Raw genomic sequence first — 23424 nt, forward strand, 5'->3', positions numbered from 1 at the left:
CGGCTGCCGCGCATGCGCACCGGAGTGCAGCCGCGCGGGCCGTGCCACTCGGCGGTGCCGGCGCGGCAGCCAGTGGCTACGCGACCTGCGGAGGCTCGCGACGCGGCGCGGCGTGCAGCGGCAGCGGGCAGCGACGGCGACGGCGACGGCACGGCGGCGGCCACGGCAGCCACGGCGACGGCATGCACGGCGCGCGGCGGGCGCCCGCCGCCTCCGCCACGCCGAACGCCGCAGCGGCGGCGCCTCCGCGTCTGACAGCACCGCGCGACCACCCGCCGCCCTCACTGTCGGCGGAACAATGTAGTTCGCCGCCGCTGCGCGACAGCCTAATGCTCTTTTTGGCCTAGGGCTCCTCGCCGACGCGTATCCGACTGCTGCGGACCAATGTCATCGAAGAAGGCTGGTGCGAGACGAGGGAAATATATATATTTCGAAGAGGAAACCGACATCGACAATCGCATTTTAGAGACACTATTTTTTCACACTTCTTCTAAACGATGCCTTTCGTAGCTGGAAACAAATAATAAATAATTTACCAGAGCAATAATAATAACTTTTTACGTGTGTAGTCGAAAGCACTTTTTTCTCTCTCGTATTCCTTTGACAATCATATTTACACACGAATATATATATATACATATATATTTAACTCTGGAACACTTTTTAGAATCGCCACTGAATTATTTTGCTGCAAACGTTTTTTCCTGTTCCGACACGGATGACCAATATTTGAGTTAACTGACGTAGGAATATTCTAAACGAACACGGAGAGCCGCATTTTTTCTCAGCTCCTGCAATACAGAAAAGAAAGCAATACAATTTCTACTCTTCGTTACTATTTAGGAACTCTTTCACGGTGCTACTACTTTTGAGACGGGACGAAGAAGAGGACTGTTTGAGGAAGGACGGGCGAATAATACTTGTCCGCAGTTTTGTCGGCCACAAATTGCACAAAAGGAGGCGGATTTTTTGTACTGGACGAGCAACGAACGTATACGGTGTGTGGTCTACACGGATTCGTCCAATTTGCTGTGAACGTGAGGCGTAGAGAGGAGAGAGGGACAAAGTGCTGTCGGGAGGAAGGTGTTCCGGCAGACTTCGGTGGCCCATGTTGTGTGTCGTTATGGCCAGCATGAACCGCACCGAGCAGGAGCTGTTATACCGGCGATCGCGCGAGGTGGTCGTGCCGTGCCAGAAGCACGAGGACGTGGTGCTCAGCGTGCTCAAGTCGCCGCTGATCACCTCCAACCACCGGCCGGCACCCGCGCCTCCGCCCCCGACGGCGACCACCATGCTCTTCCCGCCGGACGCCGGGGGCGGCGGGGGCGGTAGCAGCGGCGCGCAGTCGGGGGCTTCCGGGGCAGAGGACTGCGACGACGAGGAGCACGCGCGCCTCCGGCCGCCCACCAGCGGCGAAGAGACGGACGCGGAGGCGGCGCCGGGGGCGGCGGCCGCGGGGGCGTCCGGCTACGACGACGAGCGGGGCCGCTTCGCCTTCTTCGAGCAGCAGCTGCGCCGCTTCCGGTCGCCGCGCTTCGGCGAGGCGCACCACAAGCGCGTGCCGACGCCCATCAAGCGGAGGCGGCGCAGTGCCGGCCGCGACGGCGGCGCCGGGGGCGGAGCGGCTGCGTGCGGGGGCGGAGGCGCTGCTGGCGCCGGGGGCGGCGGCGAGAGGCGGCACCGGCCCAAGCCGCGGCCGCCGCCGCCCCTCGACGTCGACGACGACGTGCTCGGCGACGACGAAGACCTGGAGGAGGTGGCCGGCGACGGCGTTGTCGCGCAAGAGGGCGGCGGGCGCGGCGGGCCGCCCGGCGTGCCGGACCCCTACTACCCCATCTACCTGCCCATAGACCAGGCCTTCAAGGCCAAGTACGTGTTCCACCACAAGAAGGGAAAGACCTTCCAGGAGCGCGTCTACGTTTTCCTCGAGCACCCCGGCGGCTGGCTGTGCTTCGTTTACCACTTCACTGTGTGAGTAAGCCTCCGCACCGAACCATGCCCGCTCTCAGTTTCCATTTCTGCAAATTATCGTAGCTTTCAATTGATTACTCATGCCTTAGGATGCTAATGTTGGCTTCTACAACTGAAAATAAAATCTGATTCTTTCTCATTTAAAATAGAAAGGGGTACAGAAACCAGTCGAAAATTATGAATAACCATTTACAACAACGTAACAAACGTGGCTTATTAAATAGCGGTTGTATGAACTTCAGATGTAAATCAAATAAAACACATACCAGCACCTAAGTTAAAGCCTGCCGGGGTGGCCGAGCGGTTCTAGGCGCTACAGTCTGGAACCGCGCCGCTGCTACGGTCGCAGGTTCGAATCCTGCCTCGGGCATTGATGTGTGTGATGTCCTTAAGCTACTTAGGTTTAGGTAGTTCTAAGTTCTAGGCGACTGATGACCTCATAAATTAAGTCCCATAGTGCTCAGAGCCATTTTGAACCTAAGTTAAAACGCTGAAATCATTTGCATATGCACATAGTCCCAACTGGGTTATTCATGTCAGCGATTGAGTTTACATACAGGCTGCTGTTGACAACAGTGTTGGTTTCAGTGTACGTCATTCACGCTATAGATTAATATGACGTACAATGAAGCCAGCTGTGTTGCAAACAGCGGTCTCAATGTGATCTCAGCCGCTGACATGAACAGCCCAGTTGGGACTGCGTGCATCTGCAAGTGCGTTCAGTGTTTTAACTTACGTTTACTGGCACACATTTTACGACAGACTTACATCTTAAGCTTACGCAGCTGTACATTTCGGAAGGCATGCATGTTACCTTATTGTAAATGGTTTTCCACTTTTTTTTTTTTTTTTTTTTTTTTTTTTTTTTTTTTTTTTGGCACTGTACATGGGCACATAGTCACCGACACCCGGATATACGATAAACATCATTGCGACTACTTGAAATGAAAATAGTCGCTGGTCATAACTGTTTCCCTAGGAAGTAAAACCTGATCTTTCTCAATTACCAATTACTTTGGACATTGGACGTAGCTATTTAACAATCCTTACATCTACGAGATATATGCAGGGCGTTAAAGAAAAAGAAAATGAGAAAAATAAAGTACTTCGTGCTTTGAGATGTTATACTATGGGCCAACAGAAGAAAAAATATGTCAAGTAAAGATGGAGGCTAAAATGCAAGCCTCAAGAGCTGTGAACGGATGTTCATCTTCTGTAATCTGTCCAACACTTTTGATTGCGTAGGTCATGTTACTCTCTTAGAAAATGTGAAGTGGAATTGATGGCTTTATAGACAACTCGTCCGAATCATACTTAACAAACAGAACGCAAGAACGTGTACCGAATAATTTAAATGAGGTTAAAAGTAGAGTAGTTATATATATATATATATATATATATATATATATATATATATATATATATATATATATATATATATATCGATTAATGCTTACAGTATTGACGTATACTTCTGCACACTTACTCGTTCTACATCATTTCGATAAAAGCATCATTCAAAATATCTACGGAACACGTAACCAACTAACTAACTGCTACTGTGAAATACATCTCGCATGCCGCAAGTTCTTTGTCACTTCGAATGACGTACAGGATGCAGTAGACAAATGAGTAAACATTTGAGAACTCGTTATCCTGTTGCTGTGGAACAGGAGAGCTTCTAATGTAGTCTGCTTGCTATTTCATGCAACATGCAATTGCTACTCAGTAGATGTCCATTCATAGTAAGGCACACAAAAATTAAATTACAACGTAAAAGCATTTCACTGACTTATCGAACCGCAGATTCCATTAGATCTAACGTATACGCTGCACGTACCCAGAACTGTGAATACGATTTACAGTAACAACACTGGTAGATGTTTACTGCATGCTTGGACAATAATAGAGGAATGTGTAGACACTTCCTTACTGCATTCTGTAGGCCGTTCGAAATAGCAAAGAGCTTGCTGCGGAAGAGCTTTCAGCGACGAGGAACAAGTGCTCATAGCTCTTAAGTTATGCATTTTAGAGCTCTTTCTTAATGAGGTTCTCTATCTTGTTTTGGACCATATTACGACCTCTCAGAAAACGGAATACTTTTTTCAACATCCAGTAAATTTCAAGTACTATGTAAACGAAAAGCTTCCCTCTAGGAATTGTAAGCCGTCTTGCTCTATGACTAAACAGTAGCTATGTCTCTTACATCAATGCATTCCATTCTTACAGTAATTATTACATGTTAATACATTTACTAAGTATGTTCCGCCTGTCAGCACGATACCGGCTGGAAGATGGGTGATCTAAAACCTCGTAAACAAACATAGTCAGTGACATAACTACAGTTCTGTTCTAGAACACAACGATTTAAAACATTAGTTTGTAATCTCCCTTCACAGAACTTGTTTCTGTTGTCACTACTATTTTCGTTGGTAAAGTTTCTTTTTTAAAAAAAAGTACGAGAGGAAAGATTTACAATAAACTTTTTACTTACTTTCTTTTCTCTTAGTTCGTTCCAGTTCCTCATGCGTAGGGGCTGACTGTAGAAGCTGAAATTTTTGACAGTTTTGGTTCTCATGGTTCATACTGACGTAATTAACTCTGAAGAATGCTTCTGCAATTTTTTTCACGATAATTTATTTTCGCACATTTTACAGTATCACACTGTGTTTTGAATTTTCACATTAACAAAGACGAAATTACATTGTTCTTCCCAAAATACAAAAACACGTCTGATCACATCAGAGGTATGCCCACTACAACTTCCTCATTCTGCAGTAATAACAGTATTCCATAGACTTTACAAATTTTCTTGACAGTATCAGACTGCGTAGTGAATAACAGAAATTTTAAGTGTGCCGAATATTTCGTAATTTCATAAAAAAACGGTTTCTAATATACATTCAGAGCTAGCACATATCGATTTTAATGAAGAAAATAAAGTAATTTCTTTTTATGGATTTTAGCTTGAAATATAAAACATCATGCACAAAATCGTATGAATTTTTTTTAGAAAAAGGGCCGAGATAATAGTGACCAGTTCAAAATTCGAAAATTAGTTCTGATATCGACTACTTCTGTTAAGGTAAAGTAATGCTAGGGAAGAGTGTCCATTTGTAAGTTATTCACATCAAACTAAATTCCCTCTCCTGGGTAGCGCTGTTTTACTTACATTAAACTATATACGGGTTTGGGAAGGTGTGGCGGCAACCTTCTACTTATTGAATATTTTCTGACTACCTCATCTGTTGAGGTTGATTATAACATTTAACTAATTCCAAAAAGCGGCGCCAGTGAAAGTGCACGACAACAAATTCAAAGACGCTTAAAAAAAAACATTGGTTAGTAATTGAGTCATTGGTGAGCTAATTGCAGATGTGTTGTTGCGAATCGTCTCTCATTTTCAACATGAAATATAGTCCTATGTAGTATATACTTAAAATGTAAACTCTTCTATTAACTGTTGTAAAGGGACTAAATACTATCTCTCCGTGTCACACGTAACAAATTATTGTGCACTCGTACCTATTAAATAAATTGTTCCATGTGTAGTCCTGGCATTTTGATGAAATACTGAAATGAGTTACGATGTCTTTCAAATGACACCCGATCATCTCGTAAATACTGACAAGACTGTACAGTTAGCTGCTACAGCAATTCAGCCGTATCAACGGTAGTCCTGAATGCTTCACATTTGAGACGGACCAGACAGAAATACCTTGAGAACTAGTTTTGGTTGTCCTGAAGACATTGTTCGACGTCTCTATGTTGAACCTTACTATTGCGTTAGACAGCAAGATGTGCCAGTATCCCCTAGTGCATTTACCACAGTACCCAACTCATGGATCATGCCTGAACTTTGGGTTGCAAATAGATGGGTATTCATTCGAAAAGTTTACAAATCAGATATATTTACACTATTCGTACTAAGAGTCAGTGGTGGCTCATAACGTTAGATTCATAACTGTCTCGCGAACGTCACATTTTCGAACCAATGCTTACTGAATCGACTTTTCTTCTATCATCGCATACATTCACCCGTAACAGTTATCGTTGTTATGATACTCACTGTAATACATGCATAATTGAACACATGACCTCAAAGGTAAACCCCAACCACTTCTGTTACAATGAAAGCACCGTCTGGGCCACACTCACCATACTTTCTGATATATTTTCCGGTTTCAACCTAGCGCACAGATCATCTTCACTTATCTAGTGTTGCAAAACTCAGTTTTTTCCCAGAACAGTGAGTGCACAACAGTATAATGTTTACTGTTGTGGGACAGTTTACTATAGCATCCTTGAGCTTTCAGAAAAATGTGCTTTCAACCACGAGGTTTAGATATGAGAATGATCCTTGTATCACACCGAAGGCGGTAACCAAACTTTAGAAAAGTTTAGTGAATGAACCTTTCGGAGTTTTCCATCATATGTACAGGAACAGACGTCAGTTCAAAATTACGACAAGTTCAGCAGATAGTGTAGTCAGTGAAAACGCCAATTTTGGGGTAAAACCAGTTTCAAGAGACAAGAGAGACCAATATACACACATCGTTTTACTATTATAAATTCATACGGATGTTTATATTTAACAGTATCATTGTCTGCAATAATCTTCATGAGCCTTGCATTAACGGCATCTACTAATTTAACAGTAGTAATAATCAGTAACGTACTCGTGTCGCAAAGCGTGTCAAAGGAAGATACGACAGAAATTTTCAGTCACGTCACAGTCGCAACTAGCAGCAGGGATCTGCCGAGGATAGCTAAGGCGTTGTAGAAAGTTATGGTTGAATTGTAGCTGAGACATTACCATTACGAAAAATCGAATAATATTACGTGTAGTAATTTCCTAGTACAGTTTTATTTGGTGACTGCCTGTTTTGCATCTCGATGCTGTAGAAGTTGTCAAGTATTAGAAATCTATCATATTTCACCTCGTTGACGCGGATAACATTCTGAACTAGTGCATGTTCCATTTCGTAGCGTATTGGTCTTAATACAAACTATAATTCTTGACTTAGGTTTTTGATTTATGATTACAAGCCAAAAGATTGTCATATGTGAACTTAGGCGTTAAAGAATGATCCAAGAATCTTGCAACAGTAATCATAATTATTTCGTTTTTAACAACCAAAACTACTAGGTGTTACCATTTTTGATACTTGATTTAACACGCATGTAATGCGTTCCATTAAGTAATTGTTATTCTCAAGTGTGCAAATGACGTCTTACGCTTGCTTTACGTTTGAGGAACCCCCCCCCCCCCCCTCCCCGAGTGACTGTAGTTCTTTATATTATTGTTATTTCTGTTATTTTTATTAGCGTATCCGAGAGATCATAAGAAATTGTTTCTTGAAGAATTATCCTCTTCTTATGTGCAACTTCGAACGGAAAGATGGTGATAATTTTGTAATTCAAACGTTCATGAAAATCATTCGATCTCTGTTATGCGCTTTATTACCAGATTCACGTACACGTTTTCTTAATAAGACGATACCAGTAAAGGAATGATAAATAAATACGAATTATACAAATACACAGGTTTCTGATTTGATGCGTGATTTTACGCTCTACATTGTATTGTGTGTTACATATTATTATTTACTTCAACCAAATAACTTTGGAATAACATCGACCAACTTTCTCTACGAAAAACACAGGTTACTTTTTTCCTTATAGAAGTCACGAAATTAAGTTATTCAAATTTCTTATACTATTAGCCAGAAGACATCATTTCAGTTTTTTTATTTTGCAAATTTTCCTTTGTAGATTTACTTCACCGTGAGAGAAATTCATTCTAGTTCGGTCGCCTAGTGTGTAGGCTGTTTGTCGTTCCGTCGTCACGGACCGTTGCCCGGGGCACACCGTCTTGGATGTTGTCTGCACTTCGTACACTTCAAGCTAACACCCTACGCACAGCAGCACAATCTCTTGTTTACTTGGTGGCGGAATACTGCGCCCCAGTCTGGTACAAGAGCACACACACGAAGAAATACCATCATGAGGATTGTCTCAGGAAGTCTGCAATCAACTCCACTTCCCTGGCTTCATGCTCTTTGCAATATAGCTCCTCCCTCCCTCAGAAGGCAACAAGCAGCTATCCGAGAATAGAAGAAAATTAATGACCCCTCTGTCTCTGAAGAATACCTATCGGAAAAATATTGGACCACCTACCAACTACCCGCCTAAAGTCCAGGAATCCAATATGGGAAGAGTAAATCCTCAAATTCCCAGAAAAGTACGACATAGCAAGGGAATGGAGGCAATACTGGTTGCAGAATAATCACTATCCTGTCATCACTAATTTTGATCCTTCGATACCGGTGGTAGGAATGCAAATGCCCAGAAGATATGGGTACAGACTTAATCATGTGAGGACTAACCACGTCAGGTGTAAGGACATTCTCAACAAATGGAAACTCACTGATGACCCACGATGCGACTGTGGTGCAGAAGAATGTCCTGCGAGGTTTGCAGGAGAATGGAGGGATATCATAATTGCTACTCCACGTGCTGTTCAATGGGTCACCTGCTTGGATGCGGACTTGTAATAGCTGCAGTGGCTGTCTCTCTGATCTTTCGCATATTGTTATTTGCAATCAATCGTTTGATAATATACTTGTAATTCGTTTATTATATTAATTAATAGTATGTGTGCAATTTTACTCTGTAGATGCCATACGCTAAATAAATAAATAAAATTTTACAAACTGAACGTGGAGAGCTGCGTGTCTAAGAAATTTAGTACATACTCCCAACGAAAGCCGTTTTCTTGGCAATATATTACTTACAGCCTAAGTAGTCTGAAATAAATTATGTAGTAATTGTGCAGTTCCAACTCTCCTTGGCATAAAGCTCCGCAGCTGTACCTTATTATTTACTCTGTTTTGTGTTACAGTTGCATAAATATTCCATAATGGTGACTTGTTTCGTATGAGTCTATTCGTTCTCGAACCATTGCCTGTTCTTTATCACGTGACTGTAAAACAATTTCAGTGTTACATATAAAAGTTTTATTGTGTTCTTACAGTACACATTCGAACTGCCTATCCTTAACACAGTTGGCTTTCGTACACTGGGTCAACTACAGCCACATTTGCTAAGTTGTGTACGGAAGTCAACTGTGCCGAGGACAGACAGTTACAATGTATACTGGAAGACGACATTTTTATGTATTACGCTTGAATTATTTTCGAGTCGCATGATAAAGACGTAGATAAAATTCGTAGAGGGAGACCAAGAGATCAATACACTAAGCAGATTCAGAAGGATGTAGGTTGTAGTAGGTACTGGGAGATGAAGAGGCTTGCACAGGATAGAGTAGCATGGAGAGCTGCATCAAACCAGTCTCAGGACTGAAGACCACAACAACAACAACAACAACAACATGATAAAGACGCAGGCAGTGATTCGAAACTAGTCATTATTAACGAATATGTATGCAAATGTTACAGAAAACTAGGTAAAGTACCAATGCTGTATGACTCCTCCAGGTAGAAAGAGTTTTAAAGTGTTTTAAATCAGCCCCAGTCCCTCACAGAAAGGAAAGAAATGCACTAAAGGAAGCAATCCTCTTTTTGCATCATTAAGTATTTTATAATACACAAAATTAAATTGTTGTGAGTCTGCAGCATGATATGATCCTCAGGCGCTGAATGCTAATGCAAGTATATAACAACGTAACACCGAAGCCAATAAGCTGAACCATTTCTTTAATCTTTTATTTGAACACAATCGTTTTGTAGAGTGAAGTAAGAATGAATAAGATTTTTGGAAAAACGATATTGCTTCACGACACGAATTTTCGCTGTTGTTTATATTGGAATGAAAGGGTCTCGCCAAACAATTATTAGTTAACAATGGTAGATGAGATTTGAATAAGTATACAGGCATAAAAAATGCGCAATTTATAAACTTGTTACAGAACTCAGCATTTTCGTTTCTATGGAAAAGATTTGGTGTTGGATTCACTTTTAGAAAAAAATTTTTGCTTCTGTTTACACTGGTTATTAACACATTTTTAATGATATGCCTTAACACATAACGCCATTTTGACTTGATGACAAAAAGTAACTGATACAGAAATCTACTATATTGGTTTAGCGAGATTCTTAAAGTACCAGATATTGCATTCTTTCTGATCCATTACGTCTCTGATTTCATAAATCAATTCCTTCAGACTTTTTCGCTGATGATGTAACATTTTCAAGTAAAGAGCTCTGTAAACTCTGGCATGTATGTGTATACGTGTATGCCTGTCATTGTTCAGTTCAATCGAGAAATCTACTAAGTAAACTCTGTCATCAGTCACTATCAATGTTTTTAAGTAGACACTGTGTATTTCATTTTCCGTCGCATTTAGATATCAACGATAAACTACGAGTTCAGTAAGAAAGTGGCCACAGGTGTTTCCTGTTTTGGAAAAATTATATGTAAAAGACTGAGGACAAGTTATTAAATGTGCTTACCCTTCCAGTATAACTTGACTCAGAAACGTAAGACTAATCGATGGTGCGACACGGAAACGATCACCTGTAGCCGTCCCGACACGCTACCTTGAACTATAGACCCAGTTCACAGTCTGCTGTTTGGCACATTCCTCGTACAGCTGCTACTCGACCCTGCCGTAACACTTTTTCTTTGAGATAATAAAGTTTAAGTCTGCATTTCTCCGTTTGATGACTTAGTCGCGAGGCCGAGTAATTAAACGTCACAAATATATTCAGTCTTGTATATTTAACTGATGTCCGCGAGTATACAGTCATGTTGTGCAATCGTTCAGAACGTGAAGCACGAATGAAATTTTGGTATTACTTATTGTTTGTTATATTCTAAATTGTCCTCGCAAATTATTTGTAACTAAGTAAACGAAGCTGCGTTCGGGCGTCATGTGTATACAGGGTCATAGGGAGTTAATAAACTACAGTGCAGATTTTTTAAAGAACGTTTAATTCTAAAGCAAGAATATTCGAACTGCGACTAGGATCAGTCTGGCGCGTTTTCTTCTCTTGGGAACATCGTGTAAGTAGCATATATGATTTTTAGTGTAAGTGATCTACATAATGGAGGGACGCACTATCTCTTGTGACGAGTATCAATGTAGAGTAGCTATTTTGTACGTGATTTTTACGTACACGTTTGCGTTCGATACGAATGCGCCGATTGAGTGAATGTGCAGTTTTTCTCTTTCTTAGGTCGCTTTTCCCCGCTTTTCAGGGCTCCTCTGAACCCTAATGTATCATTCTTATTCAGTGTCAACTATGTAAGTATAGCAATTAATCAAAATTCACCATTAACTCTAGGCACACTATTCATCACAATGATATCTTTACGCTGATCGTAAATACTGGTGTAAACACACATCTTTCTACTTGTGTTTTTCCTTTTGTCTGTCTCTCCGTAGACATACCGTCAGGAACTGAACTATGTTATCGTAGTCACCATAGTTGTAGTAATTCTATTGTAGGCAGTTCTAAAATACATACTGCATGTATTTCCCAGAAAACCAAATTCTCTGCTACAATTTATGACCCTTAAAACTCCTGGAGAATCCTACAATAGTCGCTTCCATGTAGTATACACGTTCTAAAACACGTAAACAGATAAAAGGCGAAAAGCGGCACCGATTCAGAACAGACGTGTTTGGTAAATTTCGCAGTTACATCATAGTTCCTACGGTAGGCGCGTCTGTTTTCCGCAGTAGTTGCTTCCAGTTTTGATGAATAACTGACACTGCGTTGTATTATTGATAGAACAATTTGCGTCACAGTGAATGCAAACATGATTTTCCATGTAGCTGGAATAATTTCAGACTCAAACAGCTGCATCAACAAACACGTGGATGATTAAAAACGAACAACATGAAGCAAATGTGCGTGCATATTGCATGATTCCCGACTGAGGACCTTACTCCACATTTCGTCGTCACTGTCAGAGCTGTTATTATCATTACTTCTCAGTAGGTCAGCAGGCACTTCCATCTAACGCAATTATAAGTGGTTTTTAGTGACTAGAACTTACTTTTCAAAAAGACAGGAGGGTGAAACGACTAGTAAAACTAGTACCACTAAGAAATATCTGACGTTTAATTTGATATAGTATTAGAGTAATCGATATTACTTTCATATGGTTTAAGGGAAAGGCAGTCAATGAAATAACGTTCGGTTAATGACACAGAAAACGTTTGAAACCAATAAACAATGAAAATTTGAAATTGAATGGCGATACGCGAACATGGTAATACTACTATAATAGTGCGATATTTATCAGATTTTGTAATTACACTAGAATAACTCACGCGGTTCGGTCAACAGCCATCTTCAGAATTAAAAGACAAGGAACACAGAGAAGCTGTCTCATCAGACTGCTACGTAAGAGTATTATTAGCAAGTGTTTGAGTAGCAACTGGGTAAAATCACTGCATGTTTTGCAAATTTCCACTTAATAACATCTTTCGGAATAATTTTCTGCGATAATTCATCACGTAGAACGAAAGTATTGATTGTGTATAAGCGATGAGAATGAATAATATGTGGCCTTCACGCGCGGTCGTCATGTAGGTACCCCTTCAAGGAGTTAGGCATATTAACTACACCGTCGCAATACATAAATTCACTAATGAAATTTGTCATAAATAACCCGTCACAGGTTGAGACGAACACTCATGTCCATACCTACAACTCTAGGGAAGAAATGAACTTCACTACCCATTATCATCGTTGTCAGTGGCTCAGAAAGTCCAATATACAGCAATAAAAATTTTTGATCATTTGCCGAATACCATGAAATGTCTGTCCTGTAGCCTGCTTTTGTTGAAATGTGTATTTCAGCCTAGTTGTATGAGTGGGACTACAAATTATGGTGTTCAATAATGTTAAGATTTAGCAAGTAGACATAGCCTTCAACTGTCCCGTTCCTCATCATTTCGATAAAAGAATCGTCCAGACGATCTATGAAATACGTAACTAACTAACTAACTGATACATAACTTTCTGACGAGATACCATCTGTCCATTCCTGTTCTTGTTGTGAAGAGACGCATGGTGCGTTTAAAATTATTAATTATTTGAGGTCGATGCTGAACCTTTGTACAAAAACTTTCCAAAACAGTTATTTTAATATCTCAGCACCATCAAATCATTAACGAAATATTAATTTTAAACTTGTTTAACTTAATGTTGAATAACCTATTTCTTGAAATCGCGATGTTACGAATTCATTACAAGAATAGTCGTCTCTGACACTCAAGTATAGAAGCTTAATTATTTCGTTGGATTTCAGGCTCTTGCGATCTATATGCAAATTCTCTGAGTAGCTCTGTGCATTTCCAAAAGACATTCTTAAGGTACCTTCAGCTCGAAAATGAACTCCGACATATTCGGCTGACAACTGTTTTCAACTCAAAGTTTGACATAGTTTCCAATTGTTGTCAACAGCTGATAGAAATCACGAGTTTTAGAAACTATTTGTTGGAAGTTTTGTTTCAGTGAGCAAAAACGCGGTAGAGTAGGGTGGCTGACAAATATGCATTGCCGTGTTATCTGCTTTGCTTCTTTCTTGTGTTTATACAACGGCGACTTCCGGGTACTTTTACAAAGTCCTTGAGCACGCTACGATAACTAACCACACTCTAGGCACAATTTCACTAATATTGGCCAAGTGATATTCCGCAAGAGTACATTAAACCTGTGTAGCTATGACCTATTGCCAAATATTGCAGGTTTACAACTAGTTGTACTGGTAATGGCATTGTAGTTTTAAAATCTGTATCTTTCGTTGAAGGTGTCTGCTACTACCCTCAAGAGTTCTTAGAATTGTTCATATGTCATTCTGACAAAATTTTTAACATTTTTATGCAGCGACAGCAACTGATATTGTTTATATAAGAATATACAGCCTCCAACTGTAGGCTGTATATTCTTATATTCTGACAGAATTCTTGAAACCTTGCCAGTCTTCAATATAGAGCACCTCCAATACAGAATTATAAGCTCCACGGGTTTATCTTTGTAACAAAAGCTTTATGGACCACATGTCTTTCTTTTGAGATCCATCTTCACAGTCGGAATCCATTTTCTTTTCTGTAATAACAATAATAATAATAATAAACACCAAATGTGTTTATTTACAACATTTTCAAACTGTTGCCAACATTTTGCAACAATTTACAGTGGCTGGAAGTTTGCCTAACTCACAAAGTTGCCAATTCGCCAAACTTACAACAGTTGTGTGTTTTTGTTTGTTGGAGTTGTTTTTCAGTATGAAGGAACTTTTAGTCTAGCGCAGAGGGATCTGAAAGTGGCCGCTCTTGTTGTAGGTGACATTGTAACTCTACCAGCGTAGCAAAAATTACCGGTGATAACATTTCCAGATAATGACAGTGGTGAAGTGCTGAGAGAACATCAAACTCTCGAATATCCTTTGGTTAACCACCATAACAGAAAAAGTGTGCAGCATTGCCACGTTCATTTTTCAACTGATTTCCAACGGGGAAAAGTATGTGATATATAAACTTCTGATCTTCAGTTACTGGTGGTAATATTTCAGAAGTCTCATTGTAATGTTGTATATATTAGTAATATGGAAACTTGTTTCACGGCATAGAACATGGCATAGAAAATGAAAAAAGAAGCCCGAGAAACAGGAAGAACCACCTTCTGTCCAAGCGTGATATGGAATCTTCATAGTGCTATCAGAATTTGCAGTTGAATTTTATAGTTTGGTTGGGTACACTTATCAATATTTGATAACTGAACGGGATAACACTGCTAATTTTCATAACGGTTAATGTACCAGATATGCAGCTCGAATAATATAAGAAACGGGGAACTGAAGATAGAATGAAATGAAGAGTAATTGATGAGAACTTTGAAAAATTTCGTGCTAAAGACTACGCACGGCTAATCCCACTTGATTCTTGTGTGCCTCTCTCACGTCGCTTGTTAGCTATCTTAGTTACTGCAGTGTACACTATCTAGTCAAAAGCATCCGGACACCACTACGTATTGCAGAACTGACTACTAGTTGTATAAAAGGAGGCAGAGAGGGATGTCTTGTTGGTAGGGATGTGCCTTTCTAAAGCTGCCAAAGTCGGCTGTTGGTGGTGTAACTATGAAGTGGGAAAGCGAAAGAACAACCACAACTGAACCAAGACCACGCAGACTCGTATACTGACTGACAGGGACCGTCGAGCATTCGGAAGTATGGTTGTAAAACATCGCTTGAAATCAGCGGGAGGAATCACTCATGAGCTGCGCAAAGTGCTACTAGCAATGTATCAAATGCAGTATTTGTGCGCAGGGACAAAGAAAGAGTGGGTTACAACGATCGAGCAGATCCTTGTAGACCATACTTTTCTGTAGTCAATGCTAAATCGCGGTACTGGACAACTGAAAATGAGTAATTTGGAGTGATGAATCACGCTGTATTCTGTGGCAATCCGATGGAAGGTTTTGGTTTGTCGATTGGCTGGTGAACGTTATGTGCCCTTATGTGTAGTGCTAAAAGTGAAATATAGAGGAAGTGAAATTACGGTATGCGGAGATTTTCTTGACTGGGGTGTTGTCCTCTTATTGCACTAAGAAAATGGATAAATGCGGAAACGAATAAACATATTTTGCAGTGTAGTGTATTGCGTAGAGTAGAGGAACGGTTTTGAGACAAAGATTGTTTGGATCCACGTGACAGAGCACCCTTTCATAAATCAGCGTCTGTCAGGCAAAGGTTTGTGGAAAGTAACATTTCTGAAATGTTCTAATTGTCAGAGTGCCGACCAAAACCCAATGTAACATCTTTGGGATCAGTCAAACCGTCAGCATTGCTCCAGATGCCAATGTCCAATGTCAGTACCTTGTCTTTGAGGAAGAATCGGCTGACATTCCACATCAGACATTCAAACACCTCTGCCTTGCATTCACCAAGGCCATATGCAACGAAGCGCCAAAGAAACTGGCATACGCATGCATATTCAAATTATTTTTATTATTTTGGGCTTTTCCTCATTACAGAGGCTTACCTCCAACATAATAATTTACTAGGAAATTACAATACAAAGAATAAACGTTCTTAAACTATATTTTCAAAATATTTCTCCAGGTGTTTCGATCTTATGTGTCCTCTTCCTCTGCGGCAATTCTCCTCATTGTGTGCTGTACGTTTTGGAGCCAGATGGTAATGGGTCGTCCTCTTCTTCTTCTCCCTTCCGTTTCCCACTCCGGTATCAATTTTGGTATTGTGGCTTTCTCCATTCGTCGTACATGCCCGTAGCACTGTAATTTCTTTCTATGCATTACGTCATATATTCTTTCTTTTATTTCCATTCTCCTTATTATCTCGGTGTTCCTTATCTTTTCTTTCCTGGAGATTCTTGCCGATTTTCTGCAGAAGTCCATCTCTAGACCTTGTAATTTTTTAATGTGCTTCAGGTTAATTGTCCAGGTCCCCGTTCCATACAGAACCACACTCTCTAATAAGGACTTGTATGTTAATTTTTTTAGTTCTGCGCATTACATTCCTGCTCCATAAGACTGAGTTAGGCATCCTAATGAACTTCCGTCCGCTACTAATTCTTTTATTGATTTCTGACTCAGATTCTCCCTCGATTTCTAAAATGGATCCCAAATAACAGAAAGTGTTTATCTTTTTGATTTTCTTTCCTTCAATGTATAGCTCATCTGAATCATTAGTCAAGTATTCTGTTTTTTGGTAATTAATCTTCAAACCCCAAGTTTTGTATACTACTGCTAGTTGATTGCACATATAGTTAGCATACTCCCCATCTTGTGCTACGACTGCTTCATCATCGGCAAACAATAAATGATGTAGGTAAACTCCATCTCTTATTTCTTATCCCATACTATTACATTTACGAGACCATGATCTAAGGCTAATATCTATATAGGTTTTAAATAATGATAGTGACATGGCACAGCCCTTTAAAAGGCCTTTGCTTGTTCTAAGTTTCTGTGAAAGTTTATTACCAACTTTCACTTGGCAAATGTTATCTTTGTACATGTGTTGTATTATTTTAATCAAGGAGGGGTTTATGTTTGCTATATGTAGTGCTCTCCAAAGTAATTTTCTTGGAACAGTATCATACGTTTTTTCTAGATGTATGAAAATTAATCCTATATTTTTTGATTTTTCCCTATGTTTCTCCATAACCTGTCGTAATGTGAAAATATGCTCTACACATGATCTCCCATCCCTGAATCACATTGTTCTTCTTGGGCTCTAAATTTTTTTTTCCAGTTTTTTTTTAATTACTTTCGCAAAAATTCTCATTAATGTCTTTTTAACACATATTCCTCGATAATTCAAACAAATTTTGCGATCCCCTTTCTTAAACATGGTATTAGTGTAACCTAGCTTCATCTCGTTGGTTATTGAATCTCCGTGTACCATTTTGTTGAAGAGCTGTCTTATCAGTTTCCCAATTTTGTCACCACCGTATTTCAGACACTCCCGACTGATATTGCCTGGTCCCGGTGATTTACCATTCTTTCCTGTTCTCAATGCCTGAAGTACTTCACTTTCTAAAATCTGGATCTCATCATCTTCATGTCCTTTTTCTCCCACTGTTCCTTCTTCTATATATTCTTCTCTGTCCTCATTTAATAATTTTTTAAGTAGTCTTTCCATTCCTTTTGTGTTACCAGTTAGAAATTGGTTTTGCTACTTGTATCCTGTCGAAGCCCATATATTCAAACACAGACCTATCTAAAGAGGCAGAATACATCGCTGCGGTCGTCAACTAAAGACGTCATAAAGGCAAGGCTGGATACAGATTCCTTTTGTGTTATCAGTTGGAGATTGGTTTTGCTTTTTGTATCCTGTCGAAGCCCATATATTCAAATACAGACCTATCTAAAGAGGCAGAATACATCGCTGCGGTCGTCAACTAAAGACGTCATAAAGGCAAGGCTGGATACAGCCCATATCAATATACACTAACAGGATGTTTTTTGAGTAGACAATGTAATGTAACTGCTGCAGCCCACATCATCGACGACCTTCCGTATACACTCATAGCGGTACTTGCTGATACGATTCTGTCCTTCGCCCATCCCTCCGACTACAGTTTTCAGCAACTACCCAAGTAATATCTGTCCAACTGAGACACAACGATCGTAGTCAGGTTCGCCATCAGCTCCTCGCGTACATGTGTGTTCGCGAGAGGCCACTAACAAAGAAGGAAACTCCAAATAATTAATAATCAATTTATACCCTTGTAAATTCCGGATCCATTCTTAATGACCATACATGGTTAAAATGGCTCTAAGCACTATGGGACTTAACATCTGAGGTCATCAGTCCGCTAGATTTAGAACTACTTAAACCTAACTAACCGAAGGAAATCACACACATCCATACCCGAGGCAGGATTCGAACCTGCAACCGTAGCAGCAGCGCGGTTCCGGACTGAAGCGCCTAGAACCTCTCGGCCACAGCGGCCGGCCTTAATGACCAATTCGCTAACGAACGTATTACCGGATTATCGATTTTTTCGATGTTTCCTAAACTTTAAATACGCAAATTAACTCCTTCATAAAAATGCAAAGATGAAAAAGATCGTAATAGACAGATTCATGACATGCTAAGAACAGTATTCCCGAATCTGATTTCAGATGTGATCATTTTGATAAGATGTAAGTATTTCCTAAAGATATCAGCAACCTTCAGATTGAGACGAAAATTCAAATTGTCTTCTTCTTCCTCGAGGAGGCACACTGATACAAAAAGAACTGTATTTCAACGGTTGGAGGCAAGGCAGTCCATCATACCCCTGCGGATAGAATATGTTGTCATCTGTTTAAGTCCCAATTGGCAGCCATTGGTCACTGCCCTGCTCCTCCCCTGGTATCACCCAAATTTTTTTTGGGTCTGAAGCTCATTAGAATGCGGTGACCCAGCTGACATAAACCACAGTGTGCAGCCGCTCCAAACCAAGTTTATCAGCTTCCCTTCGCGGCAACGGTAGCAACAAGCCGACTCTGACATGAACGCGCTACGTTCTTGGCACTTTCCCCCTTAAGTCAGATTACAGTTCACCTGTGCGTTACCTTGAACAATGTCAGTCGCCCTCAGACGTTACCGTTTTCACTCTTCGCGCACGACTATGTCACACAACTGCCGTGAGACGGCGCCCTCATCTCAGTCGTTGTGCGCCCTCGGTAGCTGAGTGGATGCCGGTACGGTAGCTCAGCGTATTCGGTCAGAGGGTAAGCTGCCCTCTGTAATAAAAAACTGAGTTAATCGATCAACAACGAACTTAAGGGGGGTAGGACGTCAAACGGGCCGACTTGAGCAGGAGAGGCACCACACGACATTTTAATTTCCACTGTCTACCCTTCTACAAATAAATTCATAAAACTTTGTCAACATGACCAGGAGGGATTCAGAATTCACACTCTTAGCAATGTAAGTTAAAAAATATAACAAAATAAATTTTTCTTACGTGTGAAATTTCATCATTTTTTCGCTTACTATTGGCTGCATTTGTTACTATAGGTACACTTTTCTTCTTAAGTAAGAGAGATTCTTCGATGAATTTTTCACAGCACACAAACCATACTTACAGGTGTATGAAACTCTACAATTTATTTAATTAATGAAAAAATGAATGAGCTCTTACATTTTAAACTTCATGTTTACAAAAAACAAAAAATCTATGGTTAATTATCTCAATTTGTACCACAGTTTTTAATAGATTTGGAAAATTCTAGAGACAGTGGAAATTAAAATGTCGTGTGGTGCCTCTCCTGCTCCAAGTCGGCCCGTTTGACGTCCTACCTCCACAAAACGGCCGTCTTACGACGTCCCCCCAAGCAGATGTAACGAACGAAAGCGAACAAAATGAGATTAAAAATAAGTGGTCAGCGCGACAGAATGTCAATCGTAAGGGCCCGGGTTCGATTCCCGGCTGGGTCGGAGATTTTCTCCGCTCAGGGACTGGGTGCTGTGTTGTCCTAACGATCATCATTTCATCCCCATCGACGCGCAAGCCGCCGAAGTGGCGTCAAATCGAAAGACTTGCATCCGGAAAACGGTCCTCTCTCGCTCTCTCTCTCTCTCTCTCTCTCTCTTTCTCTCTCTCTTGCATGTTACTATTCTCACATGAACTCAGCTCTGTCCATCTTTTTTCTAATCCAGTTGATGTTTATGTCGTTTTGGTACTAATAAACGTAAGAATTTCAAAAAGTAAAGTACTTTTCACTAATGGCAGCCCAAGTAACTTTTACTAAAAGCTACATTACACTTTGAATTTACATAGATAGACGTCACTATTTTCCAACATACTCACCAAGTCTCTGTAAGCAGCGATCTGAACAGTCTATCAATCGTTCAACTGCACTCCTTGGTCACGAAGCCATACTAGAACCGCTTCGTGAACGTAGTTGGAAATCTCTTTCTCCAGATATTCTTTCAGCTTGCTGAAAATATGGAAATCACATGGTGCAACATCTGGACTTACCGACCAACATCACCTGTTTCGATGTGGCCTTTGCCAGATTGTTGGAACAATTGCACTGCGGCTGAATGACTCATTATATATGCTTTTATATATCGTCAGAATTACGCCGTAGGTCTGAGTGAAATTTTCCCATGAGAATCATAATGGCGTGCGTACTTCAACTTTGGAGTTCGTTTCCAGCTGCTGTGCGGCTTCAGCCCCCCACTGTGAGGCGCATGTTATCCGAACCGCAACACAGCTGTCCCTGCAGGAAACCACAAACATGAATCATCTTCCGATAATGTTCTATTCGTGGTGCACAGTAGTCTTAGCGTGGGACAGTACGTGTAACTTACTATACGGAGTTCGTAAATATGTTACTTTGTTCGTTCATTGATCTCTGTCTTCGTATGAAAGTAGTCTACCCGTCTGAGTAAAGGCTGTTCTCGGCTAAACGTTTATGAATTCTGGTAGAATATATCTCATTGTTAAACTTTAACCTGTCTTTTTAGCGTTGAATCTCCTGTTCTCTTTCTTCAGTCTCCTAATTAATTGGCGTCCCCTGTAAGTAGGAATAATGTTGATTGCCTTCCACAGTCAAGACTGAGTTAGATTTCAGTTAAATACCCCGAAACTCGCAAATTTCCGCTTCAAAAGGCAGAGCCAGATGCAACGGCCTGGAAATTCTGTGGCGAAATGCTTTCAATCGGCTGCCAGTCGAATAGGACACAATAGCGTGGCGGTATTACACAACCATTCATTATATTCTTTATTAGATTTTTTTCTCCTTGACTCGTTACGGGACCTTTTTGTTAAAGACGATCAATCCCTCTGATCTTAAGCAGTCTCCTCATTCACAGTATTCTTCAATTTCTTTTTTTCTTTTTCACAGGGAATGTTCTTGCGGGTAGCTGGTAAAACTTCCGAAAATATCTCTTCCACTGTATGCTTCGTTTCTTCGTAACTTTAATTAAAAATAACTAAACGAAGTGTAGCTTTGGCATAGTTGATTCCAGATGTTTCCTGTCACATGGCACTTCAAAACATTCTAGTTGTTTCATATGTCACATTGCACTTCAAAATATTCTAATTGTTTCATATGGATCTTCACCCCTGTCCGTCTTTCGGATTTTTAATCAACTGTACTCCAAACATAGCGTTTCATTAATGTTTCCTAGCTCTTTGTTTTTATAGGTATTTATTTTGTCTTACGAAGCCTTTGCTACCGAGCGGGATGGCGCAATGCTTAGCACAATGAACTCCCAGTCGGGAGGACTACGGTTCAGACCCAGCTTCTGGCCATCCTGATTTAGGTTTTCCGTGATTTTCCTAAACCCCTTCAGGCAAATGCTAGGACGGTTCCTTTGAAATAGCACGTCCAACTTCCTTCCCCATCCTTCCCTAATCCAATGAGACCGATGACCTCGCTGTGTGGTCCCCTCCCTCAAATCAACCGATTAACCAATCAAGTCATTTGTACAACGTCTCTGTTGTGTCTTCCTCCTTTACGTGTTTTACTTCAGAGAGAAGAAAATTTGTCTACCTTCTCTAAAGCCTCTCGGCCAAATTAAATATCTAGCTATTCGATCTGTCCACCTGTTGTGCAAGCTATTATTTTATTTTTCTTTTGTTTGGGCGCATATAACAGCCATCGTTGAACGCGCGGTCCATTTCATTAGACATCAAAGTTTCTTTGCGCTTTCGACGGTTATTAAATTGCATCAGCGAAGCATATAATACTTTTTGACAGTGGTGAATAACGTTCTCACATCAATATGGTCCTCTGCTTTCCTCTTCGACACTTTAACATGCAGATTAAATATAAGAGATAACAAAGAAGAACCCTACCTCACATTTTCCCTCTTGTATCATTGTATCAGTGTCGATTATTGAACTCTGCTTCGCATAAACAGAATGGATTACTCTTTATTGACTATCCCCGTAAGATTATATGTTGACTATACAACAAATATAGCACCATTCTTATCCCTCATCTATCAGAGATCATTGAAACAGTGGAAAGTTCCACGGGACTGGAAGAAGGCCCAGGTCGTAGCAATCTATAAAAAGGGTAGAAAATCGGATGCACGTAATTAGCGGCCAATTTCACTGACATCGATTTGTTGTAGAATCATGGAACATATTTTGTGTTCAGACATAATGACTTTCTAGACTCTTTGAACTTCATCTGCAAAAACCGGCACGGTTTTAGGAAACAGCGGTTACGCATGACATACAACAGGCTCTAGATACCGGCTCCCACGTTGATGCCATATTTCTAGAGTTTCGAAAGTCGGTCGACTCAGTTACGCACTGTCGCTTGCTCCAAAAAGTGCGCGCTTACGGTCTATCCGATTACATATACGGTTGGATAGAAAGTTTTCTAACAGACAGGGAGCAGTATGTCGTCCTGAACGGGATGACTTCAACAGAAACAAGCGTTAACTTCAGGTTTGCCCCAGGGCAGCGTAATAGGTACGCTGCTTTTTACGACTTACATAAACGATCTGGTTGATGGTATTGACAGCAGCATTAGACTGTTTGCCGATGATGCTATGGCCTACAGAAAAGTAGTATCACACGAAAGTTGTGAACAAATCAATGAGGATTTGCAGACAATAAATGGGTGGTGTAATGACTGGCAGCTATCTCTCAATATTAGTAAGTGAAACCTACTGCGTATAACAAGGCGAAAATCCCCATTAATGTACGAGTAAAAAATAAATGCCCAGTCTTTGGAAGTGATAACATCCGTCAAGTATCTGGGTGTGAATATTCGAAATGATCTCAAATGGAATGACCAGATTACACAAGTAACGGGTATGGCAAACTCTAGATTGCGGTTTATTGGTAGAATCCTGAAGCGGTGCAGTCCTTCAGCAAAGGAAATAGCTTACAATACGTTAGTTCGTCCAATATTAGAGTACTGTTCGTTTATATGGGACCGTTACCAGTTGGATCTGATTCAAGAGATTGAGCAGGTCCAAAGAAGGGCG

The 23424-nt window shown here is 40.7% G+C and overlaps 1 protein-coding gene across 1 annotated transcript; it reads left to right on the forward strand.

Annotated features, from left to right (window-relative positions):
* The first annotated feature begins 274 nt into the window (after positions 1 to 274).
* Positions 275 to 2029, forward strand: LOC126475513 (potassium voltage-gated channel subfamily KQT member 1-like). The gene is made up of 4 exons (XM_050103435.1): positions 275 to 1258; positions 1385 to 1432; positions 1508 to 1616; positions 1785 to 2029. Exons 1-4 carry the CDS (start codon positions 1109 to 1111, stop codon positions 1973 to 1975), a joined length of 498 nt encoding a protein of 165 aa, XP_049959392.1. The 5' UTR covers positions 275 to 1108; the 3' UTR covers positions 1976 to 2029.
* The last annotated feature ends 21395 nt before the right edge of the window (positions 2030 to 23424 follow it).

Source organism: Schistocerca serialis, chromosome 4, assembly GCF_023864345.2.
Source record: "Schistocerca serialis cubense isolate TAMUIC-IGC-003099 chromosome 4, iqSchSeri2.2, whole genome shotgun sequence".
NCBI lineage: Eukaryota > Metazoa > Arthropoda > Insecta > Orthoptera > Acrididae > Schistocerca > Schistocerca serialis.

Coding starts and splice junctions, on each gene's coding strand:
- LOC126475513 (XM_050103435.1), top strand. CDS start 1,109: ATGTTGTGTGTCGTTATGGCCAGCATGAACCGCACCGAGCAGGAGCTG. Junction 1,259..1,384: donor TCACCTCCAACCACCGGCCG/GCACCCGCGCCT, acceptor GACGACGAGGAG/CACGCGCGCCTCCGGCCGCC. Junction 1,617..1,784: donor CCGCGACGGCGGCGCCGGGG/GCGGAGCGGCTG, acceptor TTGTCGCGCAAG/AGGGCGGCGGGCGCGGCGGG.